The sequence below is a fragment of the Neovison vison genome, chromosome 12 (genome assembly GCF_020171115.1).
Source record: "Neovison vison isolate M4711 chromosome 12, ASM_NN_V1, whole genome shotgun sequence".
NCBI classification, from domain to species: Eukaryota; Metazoa; Chordata; class Mammalia; order Carnivora; family Mustelidae; genus Neogale; species Neogale vison.
In genome coordinates, this window is record NC_058102.1 from 56,464,746 (window position 1) to 56,490,480 (window position 25,735).

The following is a 25,735-nucleotide window of genomic DNA, read 5'->3' on the forward strand; positions in this document are numbered from 1 at the left end:
TTAGCCCATCAACCAAGCAAAGGGGGCTGAGTGAAAGGTAAAGCCTCAGAGGACCCTGGATCTGCTTTCTTGTTAGGGAAGAGCATCTCCCAGACCTTTGTATCTTTTCAACCTCTTCAAAAACGGGGGAAAACACTGGAATGGTACTCTCTTCTAAGAAATACAGCATTGGGACAAGTAGACCATCCCCTCACAGAATTCTTTTCCTTGCCAGGAGGTAGATAAACTCTCCCCCCATTCAAACAGCCCTTGTCATCCCTGTGGCTGCTACTTTGTCTTCAGGTCTTACATGTTCAGGACATAATTAAACTCTTCTGTTAAAATAGGGGCATTGCAGGGACTGAAAGTGTTGGCACTTGGCGATTGCTGTGATACCGGAGAAGAGGGTTTCAAAGACTTCCTGTTAGGTCTCCACCATCCCTGGGCTGAAATAGAATGTGCAGATTTAGCCCAGCCTGGTCCCTGAGTGATGCCCGTTGATTGTCTGTTGGGAACCCAAATGGCCTCTGCTTTGAACTAGGTAATAAAAGGAACCTCAACAATCTTCCTCCCAGATTTCACCGCCAGGTGGGAAATAGACTGTCTCCCCTCTGGGCCTCTCACTTCAGGCTGGGGCCGCTCCGCAGCCGCCATACTCCAGGTGTCCACTTGATGGCGGTAAAACCTCAGGGATGGCCTTCGGGGAGCCGAGCCTCCGCGAAGCAAACCTCTTGCAGCAGCTTTCCGGTGACGTTCAATGGGCTCTGGGCCAATGCGTCCCATTTTAAAAGGCTCCTGTGCCTGAGCTGTTCACGCGTTCCCTCCCACCATCATTAGAGGACACATCTCCTCTGACAGACTTCCTGGGTCCCGTGTCTTATTTTTGTGAAACCCTCTAAGGTATTTGGAATCCATTTGCATGCAACCTGGCATCTTTGCAGACAGCGGCCTCATATGCTGTTATTAATGTGGACAAGTATTTATGTGGTGAGAACATCGGCTTTCTGACAGGAAAAGTGTGCCCAAACAAAGAGCACTGCCTGGCCCTGGAAATGGAAATTCCCCCCCTCCCCTCCCTCCCCCGCCCCCAGCCCCAGCCCCAGCCTGCCTTCTGGGTTCCCTTCCTGTATTTCTACACTTGTCCTTACTGCTGAGACTGAACTGTGTCCCACTCATCTTTTCCTTCCTGGCCTGCTTCCTTCTGTAGCTCTCAGAGTTTGCAGGGCTGCCTCCGTCCCAGCCCCATTCTGAAACATGAAATTGTTTCAGAACTGGAGGTGGAGGCGTCAGAGAAATCTTTCTCCAGTGTCCTGGACTGCTGAGATCTGGGATCAGGGCCATCGGCCTCCAGGTTGTAGATGGGAGGCCTTTGCACATTCTGGGTGTTCAACCTGTGGTCATCTGGAATCCCTTCCACACAGGGCTGACAATGCTTTGCCCCTGCCTTGGCTTTAGGACAATCCGGGTATGCAGATGGCTCTGTGTGGCCGTGAATCAGGGCCTGACCCTCATTCCTGTAACCTCCAGATTGCTAGAAGATTCTTAACCCTTCAGAATGGAACACACCAGAGCCTAAAATGTCGGTGTTTGAGAAGGTCACAGAACTTCTTTTGCTGGTGCCTTGTGGTGTTTATTGTACAGAGGAACAAGCTCAGGCCCAATGGAGTTAAGACAACTGGGACCAAATTTCTGGTTTTGTCTACTGCCAACACTTGTGTGGTCAGTTTTAGGCCTTTTCCCCCCCAAAGTGGATGTCTGAGTAAGGAATCAAATAAAATGACCACAGTCACTCTCTATTTTAAGTTTTCTTCTTATTTTCCTTTGCATCAACCCTCTCCTCCATTGCCTTTTCTTCCCCTGAACTCCCCTCTAGTCATCTTTCCCTCCTGCATGTAAGCTGTGGCGAGAAGGACATGGTAAAGTTGGGCATATTCTGGTTAACCCCACGTCACACTCCCATGAGCCCCAAGCCAAATGAACATTTCCCTCTTGGGAAAGTAGACTGGCAAAGGAGGAATTGTAGGACAAGGCAGAAGTATAATAACAATAATATTATTATTAATATTAATAATATTATAATATAATAATAATATATTATTATTATTATTATATAAAAAGGGGCACCTGGGGAGTCCAGTTAAGGTTAAGCATCTGACTCTTGATTTCAGCTCAGGTCATGATCTTGGGGTTGTGGAATCAAGCCCAAGTCAGCGCCACACTGGGCATAGAGTCTGCTTGGGAGTCTCTCTCTCTCTCTCTCTCTCCCTCTCCCTTTACCCTTCCCCTGCTCGAATGTTCTATCTCTCAAAAAAAAAAAAAAGTCAGAGCTCTTCTTTTCCCTGCCAGCATGAAAATCCTTCAACTTCCTTGACTCCTATATTAAGTCAAAACCCATACAGGTCCCTCCTGCTCTCCTTTGGTGTGTGAAGCTAGTGCTTCCCTCAGGGGGCTTTGCTACAGCCAGGGGGGATGAGCGTTCTCGCTCCCCCTGTAGTTCCTGAGCGCAGATTTCTGAGGCAGTCCTTGAAAACCTTTGGGAGTAACCCTTCTATTGTCGTGACCTGAGCCTCCGGTCTCGAGCACCAGATCCAAACAGGATCTTCTACAGAAAAGAAGGTGACCCTTGAATGGAATTTGGTTACCACAGGTACAACACCAAACCGTCCGGTCTCAGCTGCTTCTCCTCCAGGCTCCCTTCCATATTCTGATCTATTAATCCTGCTGGATTTTAATCAACTCAATTTAAAAAAAAAAGAACCTCTGGCAAGCCCATGTAGCCACGCCCTGAGCTCTGGGGCATGGTGGTGGGGGCCAGCACTGTACCCAGGGATTACGTAAAACTATTACCTCTCTCTAAGAAGGAATAATTCCAGATCAACATTTTTTTTTTACCCATAAGAAATTGAAACAGAAAAAGCATATATTGCGTTTGGCATGCTATCTTTATGAACAAGATGGGAAAAGGCAGGGGAAATGGTAATAAAGTTAGGTGGAGTCCCAAGTCAAACATTCCAGAAGACCTGATCATTTAGAGATAGAGGTCTCTAGTGGTTTTCCACAGGGCTCTCTCTTTTGCTCTGTGTGGGTAACACTTTAATCCACCACTCGAATAAAAATAAAACATATTTATCCAGTTTTGCACATGGCACAACATTAGGAAAGACTGAATAATAAAACGGAAGGCAACTGTATTGCAAAGGACTGGAAGCAAGATCCCACACCAAGAATTTAATAGATGTAAATGCATTCTTACCCCCAAAATAAATCACATAAACATTGTTTGGAAAGGCTTGCTTTGACAGTAGTTTTCATGAAAAAGGGCTGGTAGTTTTAGGTGTCTACAAGACTGACAGCACCCAGTGATGTGGTTTAGAAGGACAAAGAGCCAATGGCATCCTAGGCAAGCATTGGTGAAATTGTGAAGTCTGGGTCAGGGTGGGTGCTGTTTCCACCTAATCAGGGGGCACAGTCTACCACAACGGAATATTAAATCCACTTCTGTGCATCTCACCGTGATGGAGGAGTTTCTAAGACAGGAGCTCTTTCTAGAATGACATGATACACAACAGGGCTGATGGAATGGAGATGTTTGACCTCGAGAGGGCGAGACTTTGCAGGGCATAGCGAGGAATACTTACCATGTTCCTCCTCTGTGCCAGCTTCCTTTTGAAGGGCTCTGTTTGTGCAATATCATTTGCTACTTATAGAAACCTTATGAGTTATTTGATTATGATCTTGCTTTTGCATCATACCTGCAGAAACGGAAGCGCAAAGGTGGCACAGCTACCAAATGATAGGGCTGGAGGGTCAAAGCGGGATCTCTTACACATAACCCCATGCTGCTGCTCAGCTGTCTTTAATTAGAACAGCCTAAGAGGTGGTTCAACGGTAAGAAATTTCAGGAAGGCAGATCCCAGAAAAGCTTCCTGCCAAGTGGTGGGTCATCTTCCGCTGGAGGTGTTCGATCTCAATGACACTCCACTGAGGATGATGGGGGAGTTCTGTGTTAGAAGTCGGTCGGAGTAGATAAGCTCCAGGGAGTGCTGGAACTCTCAGGGTTCTCGACTTTGCAATTGCTGTGTTGCTCCTGGTATTGGAGTCTAAAAACCATGGAGGGGTTATCAGTGTTACTGTAGTTTTCTTCTCCCACACCTGCAACGCCAACCCCCTGCAGCCCCCCACCCCCACACCCCCAGCCTTCAGGTGAGAATGAAAATGCTCTTTATTGTTGGGACACACCCTTACCTGTTTGTATGTCAGTGTTGGTTGTCACCATCTATCCCCTGGCTGGTAGTTTTATTTTACAAAACAATTCTTCACAGCCTTGCTTAGGACTGGAAGGTGCCATGTGAAGACCTTGCGTGCTATAGTTAACAACACTCTGTTGGCAAATGGTGATTATGTAGACTCCTCTGCAAAGGCACTTGAACTGAACAGAAACTGGTGTGCCATGTCTGCCTGAGGTCCATGCAGCTAGTGCCTGAAATATCGCCCACTTGAGTTCTTTACGCAAAAGCTACCATTTTTTTTTAAGTACCAAAACACCGGTCCCTGTTGTCCTTTGAGGCTGAGTCATTGCATAAGAAAGAAATCATGGTTTGTATTGCTCAGCAAAATCAAAAATGTTTGTGGGTTGTGCTTGCATAACCTGAGCTTGGAGTCTGAGTCATAAACCCATGAACCCTGTGAACACTTGGGAAGCAGGCAGCGGGTCAGAGTAAGCATGGCTGTATTGAGGCAGCAGTGAGAGAGGGAGGAGGACCAGGCTGAGTTGCGAAGAAAATGTGGGGGTGGGCTGAAGCGGGAGGGAGAGAAGGCCGGTGGGTGGGAGGGAGGGTTCGAGAATCAGGGGCTGGCCAAATAACGAAGAGACAAGCATCATGAGGTGAAATGGAAATTAAGGCCTTAAGAATCAGAAATTCTTAAGGAAGAATTTCTTAAGGAAGAATGCCTTAAGGAAGGAAGGCACAGCTGGGTCCTCTGTGCCTTCCTTTTCCTGACACACCTGGTAGCTGGCACATACCACATGGGAACCTGAATTCTTTGTTTAGGTGGCTGGTGTGTGGGTGTGTATGTGTGTGTTCGTGCACATGCACATGTGTGTTGCAAATTAAGAGGAAATGAGAAGAAGAAGAAATATAATGCTTTATCAGTTCTGCATAGAGGGAAAGTGGAAAAGTTTTTAGGCTCTCCAAATATTTTTTCCAGCAGTCTGTGAGAGTCTCTGAGATCCCTAGTCTATGTGTGGGGTGTCCGCTGATAAACACACCTGAATGTTTTCACACCACCCCCCCACAGCACATCTATACATGTTCACATAGAGCAGATGTTGACCATTAGGTACACAGCCCTTTCCACAGTGAGATGAGATCATATCCTTAAGCTGACTAACTCTAGGTATATACGCATACAGATTATGGTGCCAATAAAAAATAATTTCCATTCACATCAGTTAACAAAACAGAAGATTGTTGGTGGTGAAGCAGAGAAGGAGGCATGCCACCAGCTGCCCCTTCCCTAGGGCTCACAACCCGCCCCTGTGACCTAGCTTTCCACCAACCTTCCCCATGTAGCCTTAGGGTGGTGTCACAATCAAATAGCATTCCCTCACGTTCTACAGCTTTCCAGATCCCTGTTCTTCTCAGCATGTGTCTTCGGCCAGACATGCGTTCCAGTGTGAAAGAGCTTCCTATAGATAGTGAAGAAACTTGAGGAGGTACCCTATACACATAGTTGTGGTTAGTCCCAGGTAGGTAATTACAAGGCTATTGGGGTGGGCCTAAACCCTGAAGCAAGGCCTCTCAAACATTTTCACCTATTGGGACACTTAGAAAGTGACACAAATATTTTAAATGGATGGGGTTGAATGGGGAGGGGGGGGGTGAATGGATGCTGCCACTCATTGCCAGATGTAGCCAGTCTGGGGCGCTGGTCACCTCAAACCCTGCCTGGCTGCCCCCGCATCTAGGGAATCAAGGTTCCGCCATCTTGTAATGGACTCACTGTCTGGTTTGCCAGCCCTTCTTGGGTCTGAATCTGCAAGTTAGGGTTCTGGATGGTTTCAATCATTCCCTTAGAGACAAATTTTCCCTTAAGTCCCTCCTTTGAGGGGCCAATTCTACATGCCTCCTACTTGGGTCTGACTCCAGCTCTTCCCAAAGCTCTCCAAAATCTTCTTCACGGTGTTTACACCTCAGTCCATTATGGCTTCCTTTGTGAGCCCTCATCCATCATGGTAATGCTGGGGTCTCCCAGTAGCTGGTCTTCAGTGGATCGGTCTGTTTTCTTCTGAGCACTTACAATCTGATATTGTATTTATTTGCTGTTTCACCTGTGTGTGTGTGTGTTTTTTTTCTTATCCCTCTGTATGCTTCAGGAAGACAGCAACTTGTTTTCTATTCCCAGAGCCCAGCATAGTGTCTGCACACATAGGAGCCTTTGTTGCATGAATGAATTTAATTTTGGGGAGACGTATTCCTTTGCTCATCACAGGCTGATTGGGATGGATTACCTCATTCAGAGAACACCATGGTCAGATTTCGTCTTGTCTGTTCAGGGGTCTTCAGTGCCACTTCTCCTGAAATAATTTTGATGAATATCTGCTGATTAACTGAGAGTTGATTTTTTTCATATATAAACACTTAAATCCACTGTGTGAAGAGCTACTTACAAGCCCGAGGCTTGGAGACAAGAAAGGAGCTTCTCCAGTTGTTGGGCTGTGTGTGTTTCATCACATCCAAGTTTTATTTCCCCAAGGCTTTTCTTTGTCAAGCTTGGGAAAGCACTGTTTCCTAGGAGAACCACACAAGAACAAGCTGCAAATATAAAAGAGGAAAACATACCCCAAAGCAAAACTTGGAGAAGCGTTTTAGATTGATTCCCCCCAAAGATCAATTGCAATCTTTTCTTTCTTTCAAGGGCATTATTTTTCTAAACAGATTCGAACCAAATGCATGAACATGGACATTTCAGTCTGTATAAAACTAACTGGAAATAGATGAACATGCCAGCAGATAGGTTCAGGAAGGATTTATCTTCCTAAATTTCAAGGCAGCAAGCTGTTTTTGGTAACGTTTTCTCTTAGGAGAACTGGGTGAGTGTGTCCGGGGTTGAACATCATACTGGGCAAGGGGAGGAAAAGAAGCCCTAAATGGGAAACCGAATGTTTCCAGTGACAGGATCAACTCATAAAATCTTTCCACTGATTCTGCCATATCGAGCCAATCACTTTCTGCCATCCTGGGCCAAACTAGAAAAGCCCAGACAGTCTTTGTTACAAACCAGGGCAAAGAGGGAGAATTTTCTTGTCCACAGAGCAGCGCTTCCCAAACTCTCTCTCTCTCTCTCTTTTTTTTTTTTTTTAAGATTTTATTTGTTTATTTGACAGACAGAGATCATAAGTAGTCAGGCAAGGCAGAGAGAGAGGAGGAAGCAGGCTCCCCACGGAGCAGAGAGCCTGATGCAGGGCTCAATCCCAGGACCCTGGGATCATGACCTGAGCCGAAGGCAGAGGCTTTAACCCACTAAACCACCCAGGCACCCCCAAACTCACACTCTCTTAAGAGTCATCTGGGAACCTGTTAAAAATGCAGAGTCCCAGGGCCCTCTCCTAGAGGTTCTCAGTGAGCAGCTCTGGGTCTGAGTATGAACATTTCTATTTGGAAGAGGTGTCCTAGCTGATTCTTCTGATTCAGCAGGCTTGAGGAAAGACAGTGGATAATTAGTTGTGTTTCTTCTTCTTCGGGATCAACCAAGGATTCTGCAGGCACGCCCTGGTCCACTTCCTCCCTAGCATTTGAATTCTGAGCCAGAGGAAGAATCCCAGTATGTTTTTCCAGGGCTATGATGTGGTTCTACAAACAGTACTCAGGTCACCTTTCTGGAGGGATCTTGGTGCACTTGCTGCCGTGGTTAAGATGGAACTGGGCGTCGGGAAAAAATCCCTTTAGGGATGGAATGGTCTTTTTCAGCAGGGGGTCCCCACCTCGGGCCCCCTCCTTGTGTTGCGGGTACAATCGCACCTCCTCTCAACTTCTACCTTTGCCTCTACGCTCCTTCCTGAGTCTCTGTCTCTACTGGAAGGTCCATAGCCCTACGTTCATCTATGCATTTCCACTTCAAACTCAGCTAGGACAAGACAGGACTCATTTGCTCTCCTCTCCACCCCCAGATCTGTTCTCTCTGGAACCCTCCTTCCTCTGAGTTAGCTCCCCTACAAAACAGAATCATCATCCACTTGCTTACCCAGGCCAGGGTCCTGACTTTTCCGTCTTCCTCATTCCTTACATCTATTCCCACATATCTGTTTAAGGCAGTGGTTTGCAACCCTGGCTTCAAAACAGAACCATGTGGAAAGATTTTAAAATGCACCCATGCCTGGGCTCCGCGCCCAGAAGTTCAGATTTAATTGGTTTGTGGTGAGGTCAAGTCGTGGAGAGTTTTTAAAAAGTCCCAGCTGATTCTATTGTGCGGCCCAGGTTCCATCTCTGTTCCCAGTTCTACCCTCCCACGCAAGGCAAATCTGATCAGCGGGGCTGGGGCTGGTGGGGAGAGAGTAAGGCACTTACCTGGGGCACAAAATTCAAGGGAGCACCCAAACCCCCAGTGACAATATGTCTAAAAACCGAAATCAGTGCCCCAAAGTCCATGATAAACAATACATCACCATTTTATAAAAACAGGCTGCTGTGGTTTGTCTTTGCCCTGCCTGATTTCACAACAGGGGCAATGGTTTCCCATGGGGCTGCCATTCCCAGGCTCTTGTGGCTGTCATGTCCTTCCCTGGGTTTATGAGGATTGACAAAGTCGTGTAAACAGATTGGGCAATGGGCTTAGATTTGTTTCAATGGAGAGTTTCCAATTGGATAAGTGTAAACAGGAGTGCTCTTTTTGCTTTCTGCCTAGGAGTCCAGCAGGGCTCAAAGCAGCATGGGCTCCCCCCATGCAAGCTCCTCACTCACACCCTGGCTTGATTCCTGCCTTTGGGATATTAAGTTCCTCTGTGAGCTGACCCAGCCCAGCTCCGCAGCTGTTGCTGCCCACTACCGTGCACGTGTGCTCTAGCAATAACGCACGCTTTACGGGTCTTTGGACGGGTCTTGATTTTGCTTGCAGCTATGCCTTTCCCCAGGCATTTTTTTCCTGCCTGGCAGATCTGGGTCATTGCAGTCAGCTGAGCAGTTTTTTGGTGGCGGTGTTTTGGTTTTTGGTTTTTGTACCGCCCAGAAACACTTGGCTGAGATCGTGAGTGGAGCTGGAAAGCAGCCTTGCTTCACTTAACAAGCCCCGTGTCCTGGCACAAGTCTGCATCCCTGGGGTTGGGGGAGAGGGGTACATTTTTTAATTCATCCACCCAAAGGGGGCACATTTTTCTAGTTTGCACAAAGACCCTGCTGGTGGCAGTTCTTTCATTTTCTCCGTCATCTGCCCTAGGAATTCCTTCCTACCATTTAAGACAGAGCTCAGGCTTTTGACCTGGCAAGTAAGTCTTCCTTGCCCTCAGTGGGTCAGCCAGAGTGAGTCTGTGTTTTTAAGTTACCACCTCACTTCACTCTTCTACATGCTTTTAGGCTGGCAGCTATCAGCAGTAAACTGTAATTGTGGGAACAACGGTGGATCGAACAACGGTGACTGGCAGATCATTCTGGCATCTATCAGTCAAGAACAGGGTTGTTCTCCTTTAATCTAAGGATGTCTTTGAAGAGCATGAGAACGATCAGTGGTAAAATAAAATATTCAGACCAGTAACTCCTCGTTTTACTTCAGGATACCAAACAACCGGCTCGGGGCCAAGTTAGTGAGAATGGGCTGGGCTGGCCATGGTAACCGCTCAGACTCAAGGTGATTTAATAACAGAGTCTTATTTTTTCCTCCTACTACATCTTCATCTTGGAATCCAGATGGATAGAGCAGCCACTGCTTGCCACCATGGTAGAAATAATTCAATTTCCTGAGGGTCTTGGACTGACAATTAACTGCTTCTTCCTGGCATAGACCTTGGAACTGACATCATTTTTGCTTAATGTATTGACCAGAATTAGTGTCATGGTCCCACCCAACCTCAAAAGTGCAATCCTGCCATGTGCCTGGAGGCGGGAGAGTTTGAAAACATTTGGCAAAGAGCACTTACGACTACCAGAGTTAACATTTCATATAAAATTGACTTTATTTCCTAAATAGACACATTCTGCTGCTTGTTTTGGTGTTTAGAAAAAAGAGTTATCAATAGCAGGACATGGTGGTAACAACTGTAGCTAAAAACCAAAAGCACAGTCTTTTTTGGAAAATTTTCAGTGACATCTCTGCCCATAAATAAGGATTCTCATGGGATATGTGACTATTTCATTTTACAGATGCAATTTAAATTATACTGTTAAAAAATAGCAGAGTGGCTGTGGCCCAAACATAATTTTAGATGAGATTCTTAGTATCTTAGAATGATATATATGTGTAAATATATATATGTGTGTCTGTATATATAAAAATACATATATGTAATATATAATACTGTATAAATATATAAAATTAAATATATAACTATTGTATTAATATACATAAACATTAAATAAATATGTAAACTATAAATATATACATACACACACACATTGAAATAAACTGCCTAATCCGTCCAATAGATGAAATAAGATAGTGGATGTGAAAACCATTTGTAAATTGTAAACTGTCACCTATAAAGTGGTATTTAAAAGTGAATTGCCATTAGCCTAAGGGACCAGTCATCCCAAATATCCAGATGTTAAGATTTTATGCTGCTATGGGCGTTTCCTTGTTTCTTTTCCCTAGGTTTTAATTTGCTCTTAAAACAAAACTCTAATAATATCAGAGATATAGCAAACATTTTTTAAAAATGTGAATCAGATGTAAATTCAAATCAAAAATAAAAAAGCTCAGTTTTTCCAGACAGAATTGCCCTGGGAATAATGACATTGAATTCAACAGTTAGGAATTTAAAAATGAATTGCAGATGACTTCTCCCCAAGATTCTTCTACATACAAATAAAGTCCGGGTGGGATTTACAACAAAATGCATTGTAGAATATATTTCAAAAAAATCCAGTTCTGTTTGTATATTCAAGTGGGTCCTGTTTTACGAAGATGTGTCATTTGTAGACTCTAAAAAAGAGAATAACTAAGAGGTAAATTTCACATTAAAAAGGAATTTTAGGGCTCCTGGGTGGCTCAGTGGGTTAAAGCCTCTGCCTTTGGCTCAGGTCATGATCTCAGAGTCCTGGGATCGAGCCGCACATCGGGCTCTCTGCTCAGCAGGAAGCCTGCTTCCCCCTCTCTCTGCCTGCCTCTCTGCCTACTTGTGATCTCTCTCTGTCAAATAAATAAATAAAATCTTAAAAAAAAAAAAAGGAATTTTAAAAGCAGGCTTGGTGCATTTATATCACATAAAAGAAATGTGAGTGAGTTAAAAATGTCAGTTCCATAGATTAAAATATATATGCAATACCACAATTTGTATATTTTCTTTACCTGTGTTTTACACCTTTTTTATGGATAGCTTCCTCTGTATCTGCTTACAGCATGTACTCCATTATGCTATAGTAATTGGACAATAACAGATACTGTAAAGTTTTTCCGGCGAGATAAACACAACACCAGGCAAAGTGGGTGCAAGGCAAGATTTATTAAAAACACTCTCCGGTGAAGTTTCAGGGCTCAGGAGAAGGGGAGCCAGGAAAGTTGTGCAGGGTGGAGGTGGGCACCCTTGGGCGAGGTTCTACAACTCTGGAAAGCAGAGTGGCAGAAGTCACGCCCAAGGCAGGGAGAAGGGGGCTTTTAAGGGGCCTGGATGGGAGTTCAGGTGTCTTTGGGCAAGTTTCCCTTATTTGGATATTTCGCCCGCTCGTAGGGGTCCCATTGGTCCACTGGAGCCCAGGACGGGGGTCTCAGATTCCAGCTTGTCAGGGTCCCATTGGTCCATGGGAGCCCGGGGCGGGAGGGTTTTCAGATTCCTGCTTGGGTCTTTGTTCTCCTGCCTGAGCTCAGGTTTTGTGGCAGGGACTTTCGCCATCTTAAGTAGCCCTTTCTTTCTGCCAGCCAAACAGATACAAGTGAAATCCCTACCAGTGTAGTTTACCTTGCCCTATGATGATGCCATTATCTCAAGAGCTTGGGACCATAATCATGTGGGAGTCCTGTTGAAATGAAACATTATGTCTGACCCCAAATGAAAGAATTTATGTGTAAAATAAAGTGTAAATACATCTCCTATCAAATGCCAAACTTTCACATGTGAATAGTTTTCTCTAAGAACATATAAAAGTCAATAAAATCTTCTTACTTTTTACATTAAAAAAAAAAAAAAAAGTCTGCTTGAAGGATTCAACCTGTTGGTGATCTGGTGTAACTTTTCCAAACCCAGACTTGATTTAACCACTTACTGAATGTGGTTTAAACTCTAATAGTTCCACCATCTTTAGAAAAATCCAGAAAGATATCCAATGGCATTTCCAAAGTGCACTTGGTTGTTCTTTGAGTGATGGGTGAGATCAATATTAGAAATACACCACTCAACTCAGCTCTCAGTTCTGACAGAGACCATCACCGTAATCCAATCCCAGTGATTTTCTTGAGGATTTATTGAAGGCAGTTCCAGGGAAGGCATTCTAATAATGTTGTGAGTGATGGATGCATCCTTGTGCTTCCTGAGTCTTCCACATTGAAGTCCTTTGAATAAGTAAGTTCTGCTACATGTTAAAACGTAAACCTAATTCTAACTCATTGATCTGCGAAGAGCAGCAAATATGATCTCTCACAAGAGACCAACAGCTTAGAAGTGGCCTGAGCCATGAAGATATTTTCAGTGACTCCAAGAAGTCTTTATGGAGACATCAAGCATGTCTTCTCAGAAGTCACAATTGCCCCTGTTGAATGTTAATTGAGAAGCACCTTCTTTACATGAAAAATACAGAGGCTTTTGTATCAAAGGAAGCACAAATAGATTTTCTAGTTTATTCCTCATAAATTAAATGTGACTTTAAAATAGATGATTAGGCTTAATCTGAGGAAAAGGCTATAGAAGTATCCTCTTTACCATCTGAGCTTGAGGGAAAAAAGAGAACCTCATTCTGCTTTAACTTAAGGGCTTGGTGTATGACAATCCTGGGTCCTTATGTCATCAACTCTACTTTTTCCCAGAAGGGAAAAGGTAGAATTGGAACTGATTGTGGAAAGAGGAAAAGAAGGATAATAAGGCATGAATCTGGCCAGTCTGAAGTAGACATAATCTTAGCAAAAGGGATCATTTATTTAAAAGAAGAGAGAAGACATAATGATAGAGTAAGAAAATTTTAGCCTAACTAGACCACAGCTTGAGATAAGGCATGATATCTGGAAGGCCTTTAAAGCTTATGGGGAGACCGTGAAATTTAATGTGGAGGGAAACAAATCTTTGGTGGTCTTTAGGATAGGGGAAAAAATCATCAAGATGAAGGATATGTTAGCTTTACAGGTATTTCATTAGCATCATGCTCTAACTGAGCAAACCAGCTGCATTACACCAGGGAGATACTTCATTTTTTTAAAGATTTTATTTCCTTATTGGGTAGGGAGGGAGAGGGAGAAAGAAAGAGAGGATGAGCAGGAGGAGGAACAGAGGGAGAATAATACTCCCTGCTGAGCAGGGAGCTTGACCTGTGTCCTGATCCCAGGACCCTGAGATTGTGACCTGAGCTGAAGGCAGACAACCGACTGAGCCACCCAGGTGCCCCACAAGGAAGAGATTTTGTAATAACGGTTTTCACCAATATACTTCCTTTTGAATAAATAAATAAAAATCAGGAGAGGATTATCTAAAATACTTAAGAGAATTAATGCTTTCCAATTATACAACCTAGGACATATAAGTAAATGAGTTTGTTTTTATTTTTTTAAAAGATTTTATTTCTTTATTTTATATATATAGAGAGAGCACAAGTAGGCAGAGAGGTAGGCAGAGGAAGAGGGAGAAGCAGGCTCTCCACTGAGCAGGGAGCCTGATTCAGGACTCGATCCCAGGACCCTGTGATCATGACCTGAGCCGAAGGCAGCAGGTTAACAGACTGAGCCACCCAGGCGCCCCAGTAAATGAGTTTAAATCTTCAAATAATACTCATTGAATTGAGTAACTGAGTACAACATGCCCATCACAAATAGTTTTATCTATTCTTTTAAGTGGTTTTTCATGGCTCTTGACTTAGAGGACTATTGGGGTTTTTAGCTTTATGGAAATTGCTGCATAAACTTCAAATTTTAATTTTCATTAAAATATTCTTTAACTTCACAAAATCACATTTTTCTGGACCAAACTCTCCTGTGTTGGCTACTCATGGTGCATGCTCTGCCTTGCTGGGTGGAAGATAATTCCCTGCCCCCAGCTTCCCACTGAGGGAGCAGATATATGTGACCAAGTCTGTATCGCATGACCAAGCCAGGCATAGCTGAATGGACCAAAGGTGGGGACGGGAACCACAGACAGTTGGTCCACAGGCTGAGTGTAAATTAAGAGGGCCACTTCCAGAGAGCTTCCAGTCAGAAGCAATGATGGTCAGCTGGACCATTCAGGCTCCCTCTCAGGAATCTGAATACGACACATGGGGAGAGAACCAGTCAGCCGGTAGAGGGTGGGTACCCTCAGCGGATCCACACTGTACTTGTCAATCCTCAAAAGGAAATTGAGACAGTGAGGAAAGTGTCAAAATGGTTGAGGGGAATTGCAGGGCTGGGGTGAGGACACCATGCTCCTACGAACACTTGACGGTATTCCATGGCCATGAGGCTGGCTGAGTGGCTGTTCTGGTTCGCAGAGAAGAGATTTGTCTCCCCGCTGCCATATGTAACCTTACACCACAACTCCATTCTGGAAACAGCCTGATCGAGGCACTTGTCACCTTACAATCCCCCCAAATCTAACTAATACGTAGTCCAAATTTTGGCACACAGAGGTTCAATTTTACTTTTCCTAATACTAAGAAAAACATTTTGGGAAACAAAATCTATGGTTTTAATGGGTTTATTAAAATGTGACAGCCAACTCAACAGAAACCTTTCCTGCCTGCAACACACCACACCACACCACACCACTCCACACCACAACAGAATTATGTTGAAGGTGTCATTGTCACCATCTTTAGGATTAAAAACTAGGAGCATCAGCGATGATGATTTTCTTCCAGAGCTGTTCTAAGTTTCCATGGGTTGTTTTCCCTCTCAGGTTGGGTTCTTTATGTGGTTTGTTAAATAGTGTGCCATCTAATAGATAGGTCAGAGTCTTAATGTTTAAACCTTCTCCCTCAATTTGGTATTACCAATAAGGGCAGAAGGTCAAACTCTTTGCGCATTTACCTACATACTGGTTTGTTCTGAGAACATTGCTCAGGACGCAGATTTTAACAAGGAGTTGCTATCTGAGGGTAGCAGAAAGTCAATGAAGTGTGGGAACATTGTGTAGAGGGTGAGGGAGCCTTCGAACAGTAGCTCGAGATCTGGATTCTAGCTGATTCTGCCACTAGCAAGCCATATTATTGGGCCAAATCTCTTTCCTCATCTGGAAAAGGAGGGAGCTGGGTTCCTGAAATTCTCTGCATTGTGTTATCTCCCCCAGGAAAAACACAAGCTCTACCAGAGCAGCATTGTCTGCCTTATCTGATTAGGGCTCAAACCAAGAACAGCTCCTGGTACCTCACAGGTGCTCAGGAAATGCTTGGTGGCATTGAGCAATTCAGTCTGTATATTGCTCACAAAAAAAGGCTGTTTTTTTCCCCCCATGTGTGGAGTCTCAGCTATTTTTCAGATTGCTTTCACATAGGAGGCACTCAACGCTCACTGGTCTGAACTATCACATTTGGTTCTCAGCGGATCCACACTGTACTTGTCAATACAGAAATACAGGCATGGAGAAGCCTTATTGAAAGGGAAGAGGAGCGGCCTATGAATTGGAAGACCTGGGCTACCACTAATACTGTGTGAGGCTCTCGGCAAGTCATTTCATCGCTCTAGAGTTCTGTTTTCTTATCTGGAAGGTGAGAGGGTTAAATCAGACCCTAAGAAGCCCTCTGGTGGCACACTTCTAACTCTGGTCCTGTTGCACCTGTTATGGACAGCACGTGGGCTGTGAGAACAGATGGGTCCGTTGGGAAGGATGTGGGATTGCAGGAGGAATGAAGGCAGAGTAATTAGTGCAGAGGGCTCAGCTCACTGGAAACATCAAGACAGGAAGAGTGCTTTTTATATGCACCACCTAAAATCATTTATGAGCATCAACTAGGGTGGCTCTTTCTTTGCTGTTGTTGGTTCATCAAAGCAGGTTACTGACCTCTGCCACGTCTGCTGGCATGGGGTGCTAAAACCATGGGAGAAGCCCTGCCAGAATCCAAGCCTTGAAGTCTGTGTTATTTAAAACGTCCAATTGAGGGGTGCCTGGGGGGCTCAGTCCATTAAGGGTCTGCCTTCAGCTCTGGTCATGATCTCAGGGTCCTGGGATTGAGTCCTGCATCAGGCTCTTTGCTCAGCGGGGTGCTCCTGCTGCTCCCCCTGCATGTGCTCTTTCCCTCTCTTTCAAATAAAATAAAATCTTAAAAAAAATAAAATAAAATGCCCAATTGTGGGGATCCTGAGGATTGCTATAACTTTTATCACAAATTCTGGTTCAATCATATTTATAAAGGGGCCCTTTATAAAAAATGACTACAGAAGTAATGCAGGAATAAGTTGCTACTAACCTCTATATTTTATCAAAGTAACATGACCCTAATTTTTTCAGGCCAAGGACTTTTGGCCCCATTAGTAAGAGGTGCCAATTTGTTCTTGCACTGCTAAGGAAAGAAGTCCTTCAGTTTCAGGAAAGAAGAAAGAGACACATAGTCAAGGTAGGGTGGCCAGCAAGATTGTAATTATGCCTGAGACAGTAGTCTTCTGATGAAGGGTCCGGATGGATGGAAAGGGCTGGGAAGCAGGGAAGGAAGGATGAGCCGGTACTTGGCTGGAACATGACTCTGGGCTCCCCAGTGACCCATCAGGGCTACATTAGGATGGTCTTCTGAGTTTCCACTATGCATGTTTCTTGTGGACTTTATATTTCTGCATCTTGCTGGGGGCTTGGTTTAGTTGGTGGGATGAAACACTCCTGTGTGGGATCAGCAGTCTGGAAAAGAAGAAAGGCCATTGTCAATTTTCTGAGTCAATGCAAGGGGTGATACTTTCCAGAGCTATGTTTGAAATATCATTTCAGCATCACTTAATCCTTTGTTAAGGGGGGGAAAAAAACACAAAAAACCATGGAGGCTATGCACATAAAAACTTTTTTTTTTTAAACCCTCTTCCCTTTTAACCAGTAACAAAGATATTTCTGCAAGATTCTTGAAGAGCTGATCACTGGAAATTGAAGTAATCCAAGAAATTCTTGGAGAGGATGATAAATATTTTCTCCTCCTATTAATGCCCTGTAGAGGGTTAATTACAGCAAATGATCTCTCTGTGTCCTGGTCTGTGTGCCCTTCTTCCAGGAAAAGGCCAAGCCTCAGGTAACAGACGAGAGGCATTAGCTAGTTAGAGTGGCCTCGTACAGTTCCTCGAACAACCAGTGTGAGCATGACTTCCACCCTCAGATTTTAGTTATGGGGACCAGAATATAAGAACTGTGTCACAACGTGGTATTTTGGGCTGCCTGCCTCTGTACGCCCTCAAGTCATCCGATACAAACACAAGTCACCTCCAGTTCTACTCAGTCATGCTCCTTCCGCTTTTGCCTGAAAGGATTAAAATGGGTTACGCCCATCTGGCGACGAGGGAGGGTGACAGCACTAACCCAGTTCTCGGGGGCAGCTTGGGCTGTAGGAGCTGCACAGTGACACAGAGAGTCGGCTAGCAGGGCTCAGGGGATCCATATAGACAGGAAAAACAGATCTGACCTCATACATATTTACAATTCCCTGCGGTCCCCAAGGCGAGAAGCAGTAAGCCTCTTCCTCCTCACACTCTCACCAACCTTTCGAGCTGCTTTTCCTTGCCAGCAGCATTCGCCTATAGCCGAGTACCTTGTTGATGCGTGGCGGTGGGGATCGGGAGGGGCTTGGGTAGAAGCGATGGCATCCCTTGCCTTTATTGCCCTGCCCGAGGACAGGTTTTATCTGGATAGCTCAAGCTCCGCGTGCTTGTGGAGACAAGCCTACCCTACCTCTCCTCTCTCAGGTCGAAGCCTGACAACTCTCCTAAGGAAGGAGTCCTTGCTCTGTCCCTCGGGGAGCATAGATGAGCACATTTACCTGCGGCTGAATGAGGGTACCATATGAAGTTAATGCTACATCCTCCTCAGCTCCATCACTGTCTCGGGCTGAAAGCCAAAGATGGGAAGGGCTGGGTTAGTGTCAGATTCACCTGGAAACAGCACATGAGGACTATGAGAAGACCTGGGGGCTTGCGAAGAGGCTCTTGACCCTTTGAGAAGGAATTCTCAGTTGAGGCTGTTTTTTGTTGTCTTTGGTTTTGGTTTTGGTTTGTTTTTTAAATCTATGATTTTTAAAAAGAGTGTTTATGAGGAAGGTAGGCTAAGGGTAGTATCTGCGTATTCATCTGTGTTTCGTGACTGAAGATACCGAATGTTGATCATCACCTAGAGAAAGAGTGGGGCTCACAGTGGGTCAAGGTCTTTGCTCCCGTAGTATTACCTGTGTGACCTTGTGTACCTCACTGTCCTCCACAGGAAAATACAAGGCCTTACCTAGATCATCTCTAACGTCCCTTCAGTCTTGATACTCTGCAAGCTTTGGTTCAGCTTTATAAAAAACCAGATGTAATAGGGATGCCTGGGTGGCTCAGTTGGTCAAGCAGCTGCCTTCAGCTCAGGTCATGATCCCAGCGTCCTGGGATCGAGTCCCACATCGGGCTCCTTGCTCGGCAGGGAGCCTGCTTCTCCCTCTGTCTCTGCCTGCCATTCTGTCTGCCTGTGCTCGCTCGCTCTCTCTGACAAATAAATAAAATCTTAAAAAAAAAACAAAAACAGATGTAATAAAACAAGATCCCTAGAGATCATTTTCTCCTGTCATAGAATAACCACATGCATGGTTATTTGTTTAATGTCAGGCTCCTCGACAAGACTGTAGGCTCTGTGAGTACAGGGGCCGTGTCTGCCCTAACACCAGGGCCTCGCTCCGTACATACTCATTGTTTGACGGTCACAGGCGTGGCCTCACCCTGAATGTTCACGCTTAGCAGCTCTCTCACTCGCTAGCTGTGGGCTAACCTAGGGCCTCATTCTTTAACCTTTGGTTGCCTCTGTTTCCTGATGGGAATAAAAGGGGGACAATGATGAACATTGAAGTAAATCTACTTCATAGGCTTGTCTTGAAAATTAAGCTAATCAATACATATAAAGCCCTTCAAATAGGGCATGATGTATAGAAAACACATACTGCTGGGATACCTGGGTGGCTCAGTCCTTGAGTGTCTGCTTTCGGCTCAGGTCGTGATCCCAGGATCCTGGGATTGAGCCCCACATTGGGCTCCCTGCTTAGCGGGAAGCCTGCTCTCCCTCTCCCACTCCCTCTGCTTGGGTCCCCTTTCTTTCTGTGTCTCTATCAATCAATAAATAAAATCTTAAAATAAAAGAAAAAGAAAACACAATACTGCTGTGCTTTGAGAGTTAGTATCCAGTGGTGTGGTCGTAACTGGTGCTCTGACATCATCATCCTACTGATATTTTTTAGAGGGTTGGATCCTGTGAAATTTGGAATGCCCTTCCTTCCTTGGGGGCAGAGTAAACTGAATTCTTGGTTTAACTTTGCTCCTTGAGGCATAATTCCTTGAGTTGCTTGAGACTTTCTAACACTCAGCTCCTTGGTGACCAACATTCATCCAACATTCTCATCAGACTAGATCATTAATTGGAGAAGTTGCCTTCTCCCGAAGTTTCCAGCGCTAGTTGTCGCTCATGGATTTACCAAAAGGCTGAGTGTTTCTCTCTATTAAACCTGCAACCATTCCATGGTATGAAATCTGAGTTGAGTAAGGAAGACCTTCTGTTTACATGGGAAGAGGTGGGGACACTATAACCATCATTTAAAGACTAGGAGCCTGAACTCTTAGAGGTTGAGACGCTTGGTTTTGTCTCGAAGTTGGCAGGAAGCAGAGCTGAGCCTCAAAGCCAGGGCACCCAGATTCTGCATTCTTTCTGCTGCTCCACACTGCCCAATTTTCTCACGCTCCCTGCCTCTTCAGGAATGCTGAATGCTTGCCGTATCTGTCCTCAGACCAAACAAGTCCTGCCCAGACTCACTGTCTTCTTCCCTACTTTATGCCACTTGTCTCTCGGTCACTTGTAGCTCCTGAGGGTGAGAAAACAGTTTTGTGATTTGTTCCTGCAAAAAACCAAAAATTACACTGCTTGGGACTGTTGGAATTGGGTTTGTTCTAGGAAGGAGTGGGGGGATGTCTTGAAGAAAAAAAAAAACAAAAACAAAACACTGAAAATTCCCCCAAAAGGGTTATCCAGAGAAAGCTGGTATTTGCAGGGCACCTGGGAGGCTCAGTCAGTTAAGCATCTGCCCTTGACTCAGGTCATGATCTCAGGGTTCTGGGACTGAGTTCCTTGTTGGGTTCCCTGCTCAGCGGGGAGTCTGCTTCTCCCTCTGTCCCTCCCCTTGCTCATGGGCTATCTCTCTTTCAAATAAATAATTTTTTTAAATCCCCTATATTAAGGATTTTATATGTATGTGTGTGTGTATAATTTCCTTATAGCAAATACCAGCTTCATATATATATATGAAGGAAAACAACCTGATGGACTTAAGTTTGCAAGAACATTCTCTTGTTTCACATCATTTTATAGTTATTGATCCCCTTTTACACTGCATAGACTATTTTTGTCTTAATACCTTAAAAAAGAATCATACTGGGGTTTGTCTGTATACCTTCAAGCAATGAACAGAAAAAAAAATGCCCATAGCAATGTGATAGTTTAAAATATTCATGGGTCTTGCTTTTAGCAAACTTGACATACCAATATCTTAAGTATGCTAAAGCAGATAAAGTAGTGATAATCCTAACAGGAGTTTTCCCTCCAAAAACAAAAAAGAGAGAGAGAGAGAGAGAGAATCTTGGCTGATAGTCAATATTTAAGATCTCCACAAATTATACGGCATTTAAAATTCTCAGCTAAAAGGGCAACTGATTTTTTTAAAAGTGCAATCAATATACAGCTTTCTAGGAACGCATTTATAATAGGGGGCAAAAAATATTTCTGCCCATTTGTTTGGGGGTCCGTAGTAACATGCCTGAATGCATTTTCGTTCTCCAACCAGATGTTTTTCGATCTTGGAATTAAGTCCATAACCACTTCAGGAACATAAAGCCTAATCTTCTTTTGAAAGACTCTCTCAGGTAAATGGAGTCTTAATCCCCTTTACCAATCTATTTCAGTGTTTACCAACTCTTATTTTCACTTTTAATCTAAATCCTTCATGCTTTGGTTTGCGTTCATTTCTACACCTTGTCTTTCGTTGGAGACAGAAAGCAACAGGACAGCAGCTTCTTCAAGAGAGATCTTCATAGTTGTGAAATTCCCCGCTCGTCTCCTCTGGTCTTCCTCTTCTTTCTGATAAATAACTCTGGTCCCACAACCCAGTGGTAAATAAAATAGTTATGTGACTGGAGTCACAGCAACAAGCAGCAGTCATCAGAAGAATCACATGACAAAGGCATGTCTCATGGACTTCAACAAAATGTCATGTTTCGGTACAGAATTTAGAGAAAGAATTTGAATAGTTTATGATGAAGGCACATTGGGAACCTGTTTCATTGTCTTAACCTTTCCACTTTGGTCACATGTTATAACCCTTTAATTATCTTTGTGGTTCTCCCTTAGCCTCCCCAAGTTCCTCCATATTTCTCATTGGTGGACCCCAGAACTGGAATGGGTATTCTCCTTGGAGACTGACCAGTGCCAAATACAATAGCCTGATTGTTCTGGCTGACCACACGTCTGTTGATACGGTACCGTGACTGTTTTTTGAGCCAATGAAAACAAAGACAGTGGTAAGCTGCTTTCCTCTCACCAGCTTGTGACCTACAGGGCACACTTAGGGTTCTTCAAGTTCCTGTTATCAGACTCAACTTGTCTGGTTCTTATCTATCTTGTGTTGTATGTTTTTCCCAGCTTGGTGTAATCCTGTATTTTGTACTAAGTTTTAATCATTCTTCTAATTTTTGATATTTGTATTTTTCCCAGTTGATCTAAAATCTGATTCTGTTGTCCAACTTTAAGTTTCTGGTTATTCTGCCCAATTTGGAAAGCAATCTGTATATTCTTTACTACATTATTAATTTTTTTAATAAAAAAATAAAACATCAAGGGGTGCCTGGGTGGCTCAGTAGGTTAAAGCCTCTGCCTTCGGCTCAGGTCATGATCCCAGGGTCCTGGGATCGAGCCCCGAGTCAAGTCAGGCTCTCTGCTCAGCAGGGAGCCTGCTTCCCTTCCTCTCTCTTTGCCTGCCTCTCTGCCTACTTGCAATCTCTGTCAAATTAAAAAAAAAAAGATATGAAACTACATTGATAATGACTGTCACTGGCAGGCCATTTCCTGCTCAGAAACGAATTTTCTAACCATGCATGAGTAATGAGGATATTACCGGGAAACGTGCTTTTTGCACGCCCTTGTTCTGCCACCAAGACATCCCGAGAACACTTGAAACACCTGTGTTTTGGGGTATAGAATATTGGTTGTTATAAATCCAGGTATGTTTGGGGTATTATAAAACTCTGAGAACTCCTCTCTCTTTCTCTCTGACTTTTGTTTCCTGGAAACATACGACAACAATAAAACAGACACAGAAGTTTTATCCTATCTGCTGATGAGGACTTTGAGAAGTAGTTTTGGGGATTGACTCTGCAATTCTGCCACAAACCTTAGTGATCTGATGATGCACCATCAACAAGGAAAGAAAAACTCTTATAGGAAGGATGTATAGCGTCAATTTCCGACTCTGTCAACTACACTGAAAAGAATTAATGGATGCATCTATCTGAGCAGCATTTAATTTGAATGTATAATTAGCCATAGATTATAGCTTAAAAAACGTGTATGCACTTAAAGGGAAGGCTTCTATTAATTTTTTTGAGCCTGGTGAACATTATGTGTGCTCTACAATATAGAAAATAACATAATTTTTGCACATTAGAAATAAATTGTAAGGAATCAGATGCCTATTAAGACATAAAAATTGATGTAAAACTATGATATTGGGTTATGAATAATAGGCCAGATGTTTCAGAAAGGAACGAATGTGTTTTGACATATTTCTAGATAATCAGAATTAGCCACTATTTCCCCCAGGTTGTTAGGGTCCGAGCATTTTTGTTGTCAAAGTTAATCTACTTTATTCATTAGCAAAAAGTGTAGTCAGGTGGCTTGGTCTTCGAGAATGATAAAAATCTGACCAGAAATTTTTATGAAAATGTCACATAAGCAAGTTGCTTTTTTTCTATTAGTGATGACACATCTGAGCCTTTATTAGAATTCTGATTCAGTGGCTCTTCCTGTCACTTTTTGCAAACCTTGAAGGCTCTCATGCAGTGAATGGTATGAAAAGTAGAAATCCAGGAGTTATTGGGCTTTGTGCTGTTAATGAGGTGATGAGTCCTATGAATCAGTTTATTATGATGTTTGGGCAAACTAACTTCAAGACTTAAATTAAAAAAAAAAAAAATCAATCCCCGTTGCTGGGATTGACTTGTGCCCTTGATAGCCAAAACATCTGGACTTAGCATCATACATCATGCAATTGCTTGGTCCAAGCCTAATTTGGGGCTGGTTAACTCACTTTATAGGGGGTACCTTTCTTTACCCAGCGTGAGCACTTAGAGCCACACCCTCTTTATTTAGGGCCTTTGATTCATTTCTGTCTTGGCCTCTTCCCCATAAATCTCGGTATTTTGGAAGCACCGATTTCTCATAAAAGTTTAACATCAATTCTGGGTGTTTCTATCTCCATGCAGGAACTCTGAAGTCACCCACCTAAATTATGGCCATTTCCTTATTGTTCCCTCTTGGTTCACCCGGTTTCTCAATTTCTCTCCTGTTTCTCCCTCGGGAGAGCCTCCCTGCCCCCCAAATCCCCTGGGAAAGTACCTCTTGAGAGTTCCTGGTTCTCCACTCTGAAGCTGCATTGATATGCTGGGGCAGGGCAGGTGTTGCCCGGTAAAGGGCAGTTCTGCTTGGTCGATCTGTAGAGAATGCAGAGCTCCGGTATGATGTACAGCAGCAGGAAAACCCATGCATTGGTGACCAGGGCAATACAGATGACGGGGTCATCCCACTGGGGCTGCCGCTGGAGCTGTGGGTTGCCTCTCAGGAGCATGGAGATCCACACCACCCAGATAATGATGGAGATGAGCACAGTGACAAAGATGAGCCTTCCGTGTTGCTTCCAGTTCTCACATGGGCCACAGAAAGTGGCTTTGGAGACGAAGAAGGTGAGGGCCATCAGGAAGAGGACATAGACCAGGAGGACCACAAAGTCCATGTTGAGCTCACAAGGGGTCATATGCATAAACATCATGCCCCTGGTCATCATGAGAGTCACGTACTCAATGGCAATGATCACCTGCAACAAGCTGACACCAATAGCAATGCACAGAATTGTTGTCCAACAGAGGGAGACTCTACCTCGGACCAGCTTCACCAGGTTGGAGGCATGAGCCAAGAGGCATGAGAAACAGATAGCAAAGAGAACCCCAAAGAGAAAGTAGCGCACAGGGGCAGTTTGCTGATTGAACTGAGCGATGAAGGCAAAGGCAAGGCTGAAGAGTCCCAGCACACCCAGGAGGAAGAGGATCTGAGTGGGGAGGGTATTCCACAGGCAGCAGTCTTGAACCCTTCGCAGGAGGAAGAGAAACACCAAGAGTAGTATAATTGTGACCAGTATGCCGATTATTGCCAAGGACTCAAGCACAATGCCCCACGCGCCCTCGTTTTCACAGACAAAATAATAGTCCTCAGTGGACTTGACGCAGTCCTCATACATGGTGACTTGTGGGTGGACCTCACGAGAACGGACTTCTGTCTCCCTGCAAAAGAAAGAGGGGACAGACTTAGGACCACAACCTCACGCAGAAGCGCTTGTCAGCTAGTCCTGTTTGGGCACCGTAATGTCTCTCCTTCCCAAATATGCAAGAGCCCCAAACCATCAGACCCTTCCTTAAACCTCTCCTAGCTCTGTCTTGCCGGGAAAAACAGAACACTCTTCACTTGGAGGTTCCAGATACATCATCCATTTTCATGTCGAAGTCTGTACCAAGGCTTTTTGAAATTCGAGGCAGAACCCTTTTCATAAAATAGGGTGTGTGACAACGTTTGCCTGATGGGCGAGATTACAGTTATATCAGGCTCCAGAACAAAGGTTGTCAACATCAATGGATCACTGGATCATTCAAGATACTGCTGCACTGCCTGAAGGAGACAGGCAGATCATTTTCTTCCTAGTTCTAGTGGCTGTTCCTTCTTTTAATCTAAGCCATTCCAACGCAACATGTTATTGCTAAAAATCTGTTCTTTCTTCATCAAAGAATTATACAGAATGGTCCCTGCCATCAGATAACTCTTTCAACAGTTGAGCACCAAAATCTATGTCTTTCCTGAGGTTGCCTAGGAAAAAAATGTCACCTATTCATGAGGAAAAATAGTACCTTGCAATTGAATACTCCTAGCTCTCTATTCCTCTTCAGTTATTGCCAAGCCAGATGGCTGGAGCCATCGGGTTTA

At 44.2% G+C, this 25,735-nt stretch overlaps 1 protein-coding gene across 1 annotated transcript; it reads right to left on the reverse strand.

The window, feature by feature from the left end:
• Nucleotides 1-17,053: 17,053 nt before the first annotated feature.
• Nucleotides 17,054-24,998, reverse strand: GPRC5D (G protein-coupled receptor class C group 5 member D). The gene is made up of 3 exons (XM_044226354.1): nucleotides 24,104-24,998; nucleotides 18,246-18,313; nucleotides 17,054-17,125 (listed from the first exon to the last, which is right to left on the reverse strand). Exons 1-3 carry the CDS (start codon nucleotides 24,996-24,998, stop codon nucleotides 17,054-17,056), a joined length of 1,035 nt encoding a protein of 344 aa, XP_044082289.1.
• Between the last annotated feature and the right edge of the window lie 737 nt (nucleotides 24,999-25,735).

Coding starts and splice junctions, on each gene's coding strand:
- GPRC5D (XM_044226354.1), bottom strand. CDS start 24,998: ATGTATGAGGACTGCGTCAAGTCCACTGAGGACTATTATTTTGTCTGT. Junction 18,314..24,103: donor GAACCAGGAACTCTCAAGAG/GTACTTTCCCAG, acceptor TTTGGCTTTCAG/CCCGAGACAGTGATGGAGCT. Junction 17,126..18,245: donor GTACCCTCATTCAGCCGCAG/GTAAATGTGCTC, acceptor CTTCTTTTCCAG/ACTGCTGATCCCACACAGGA.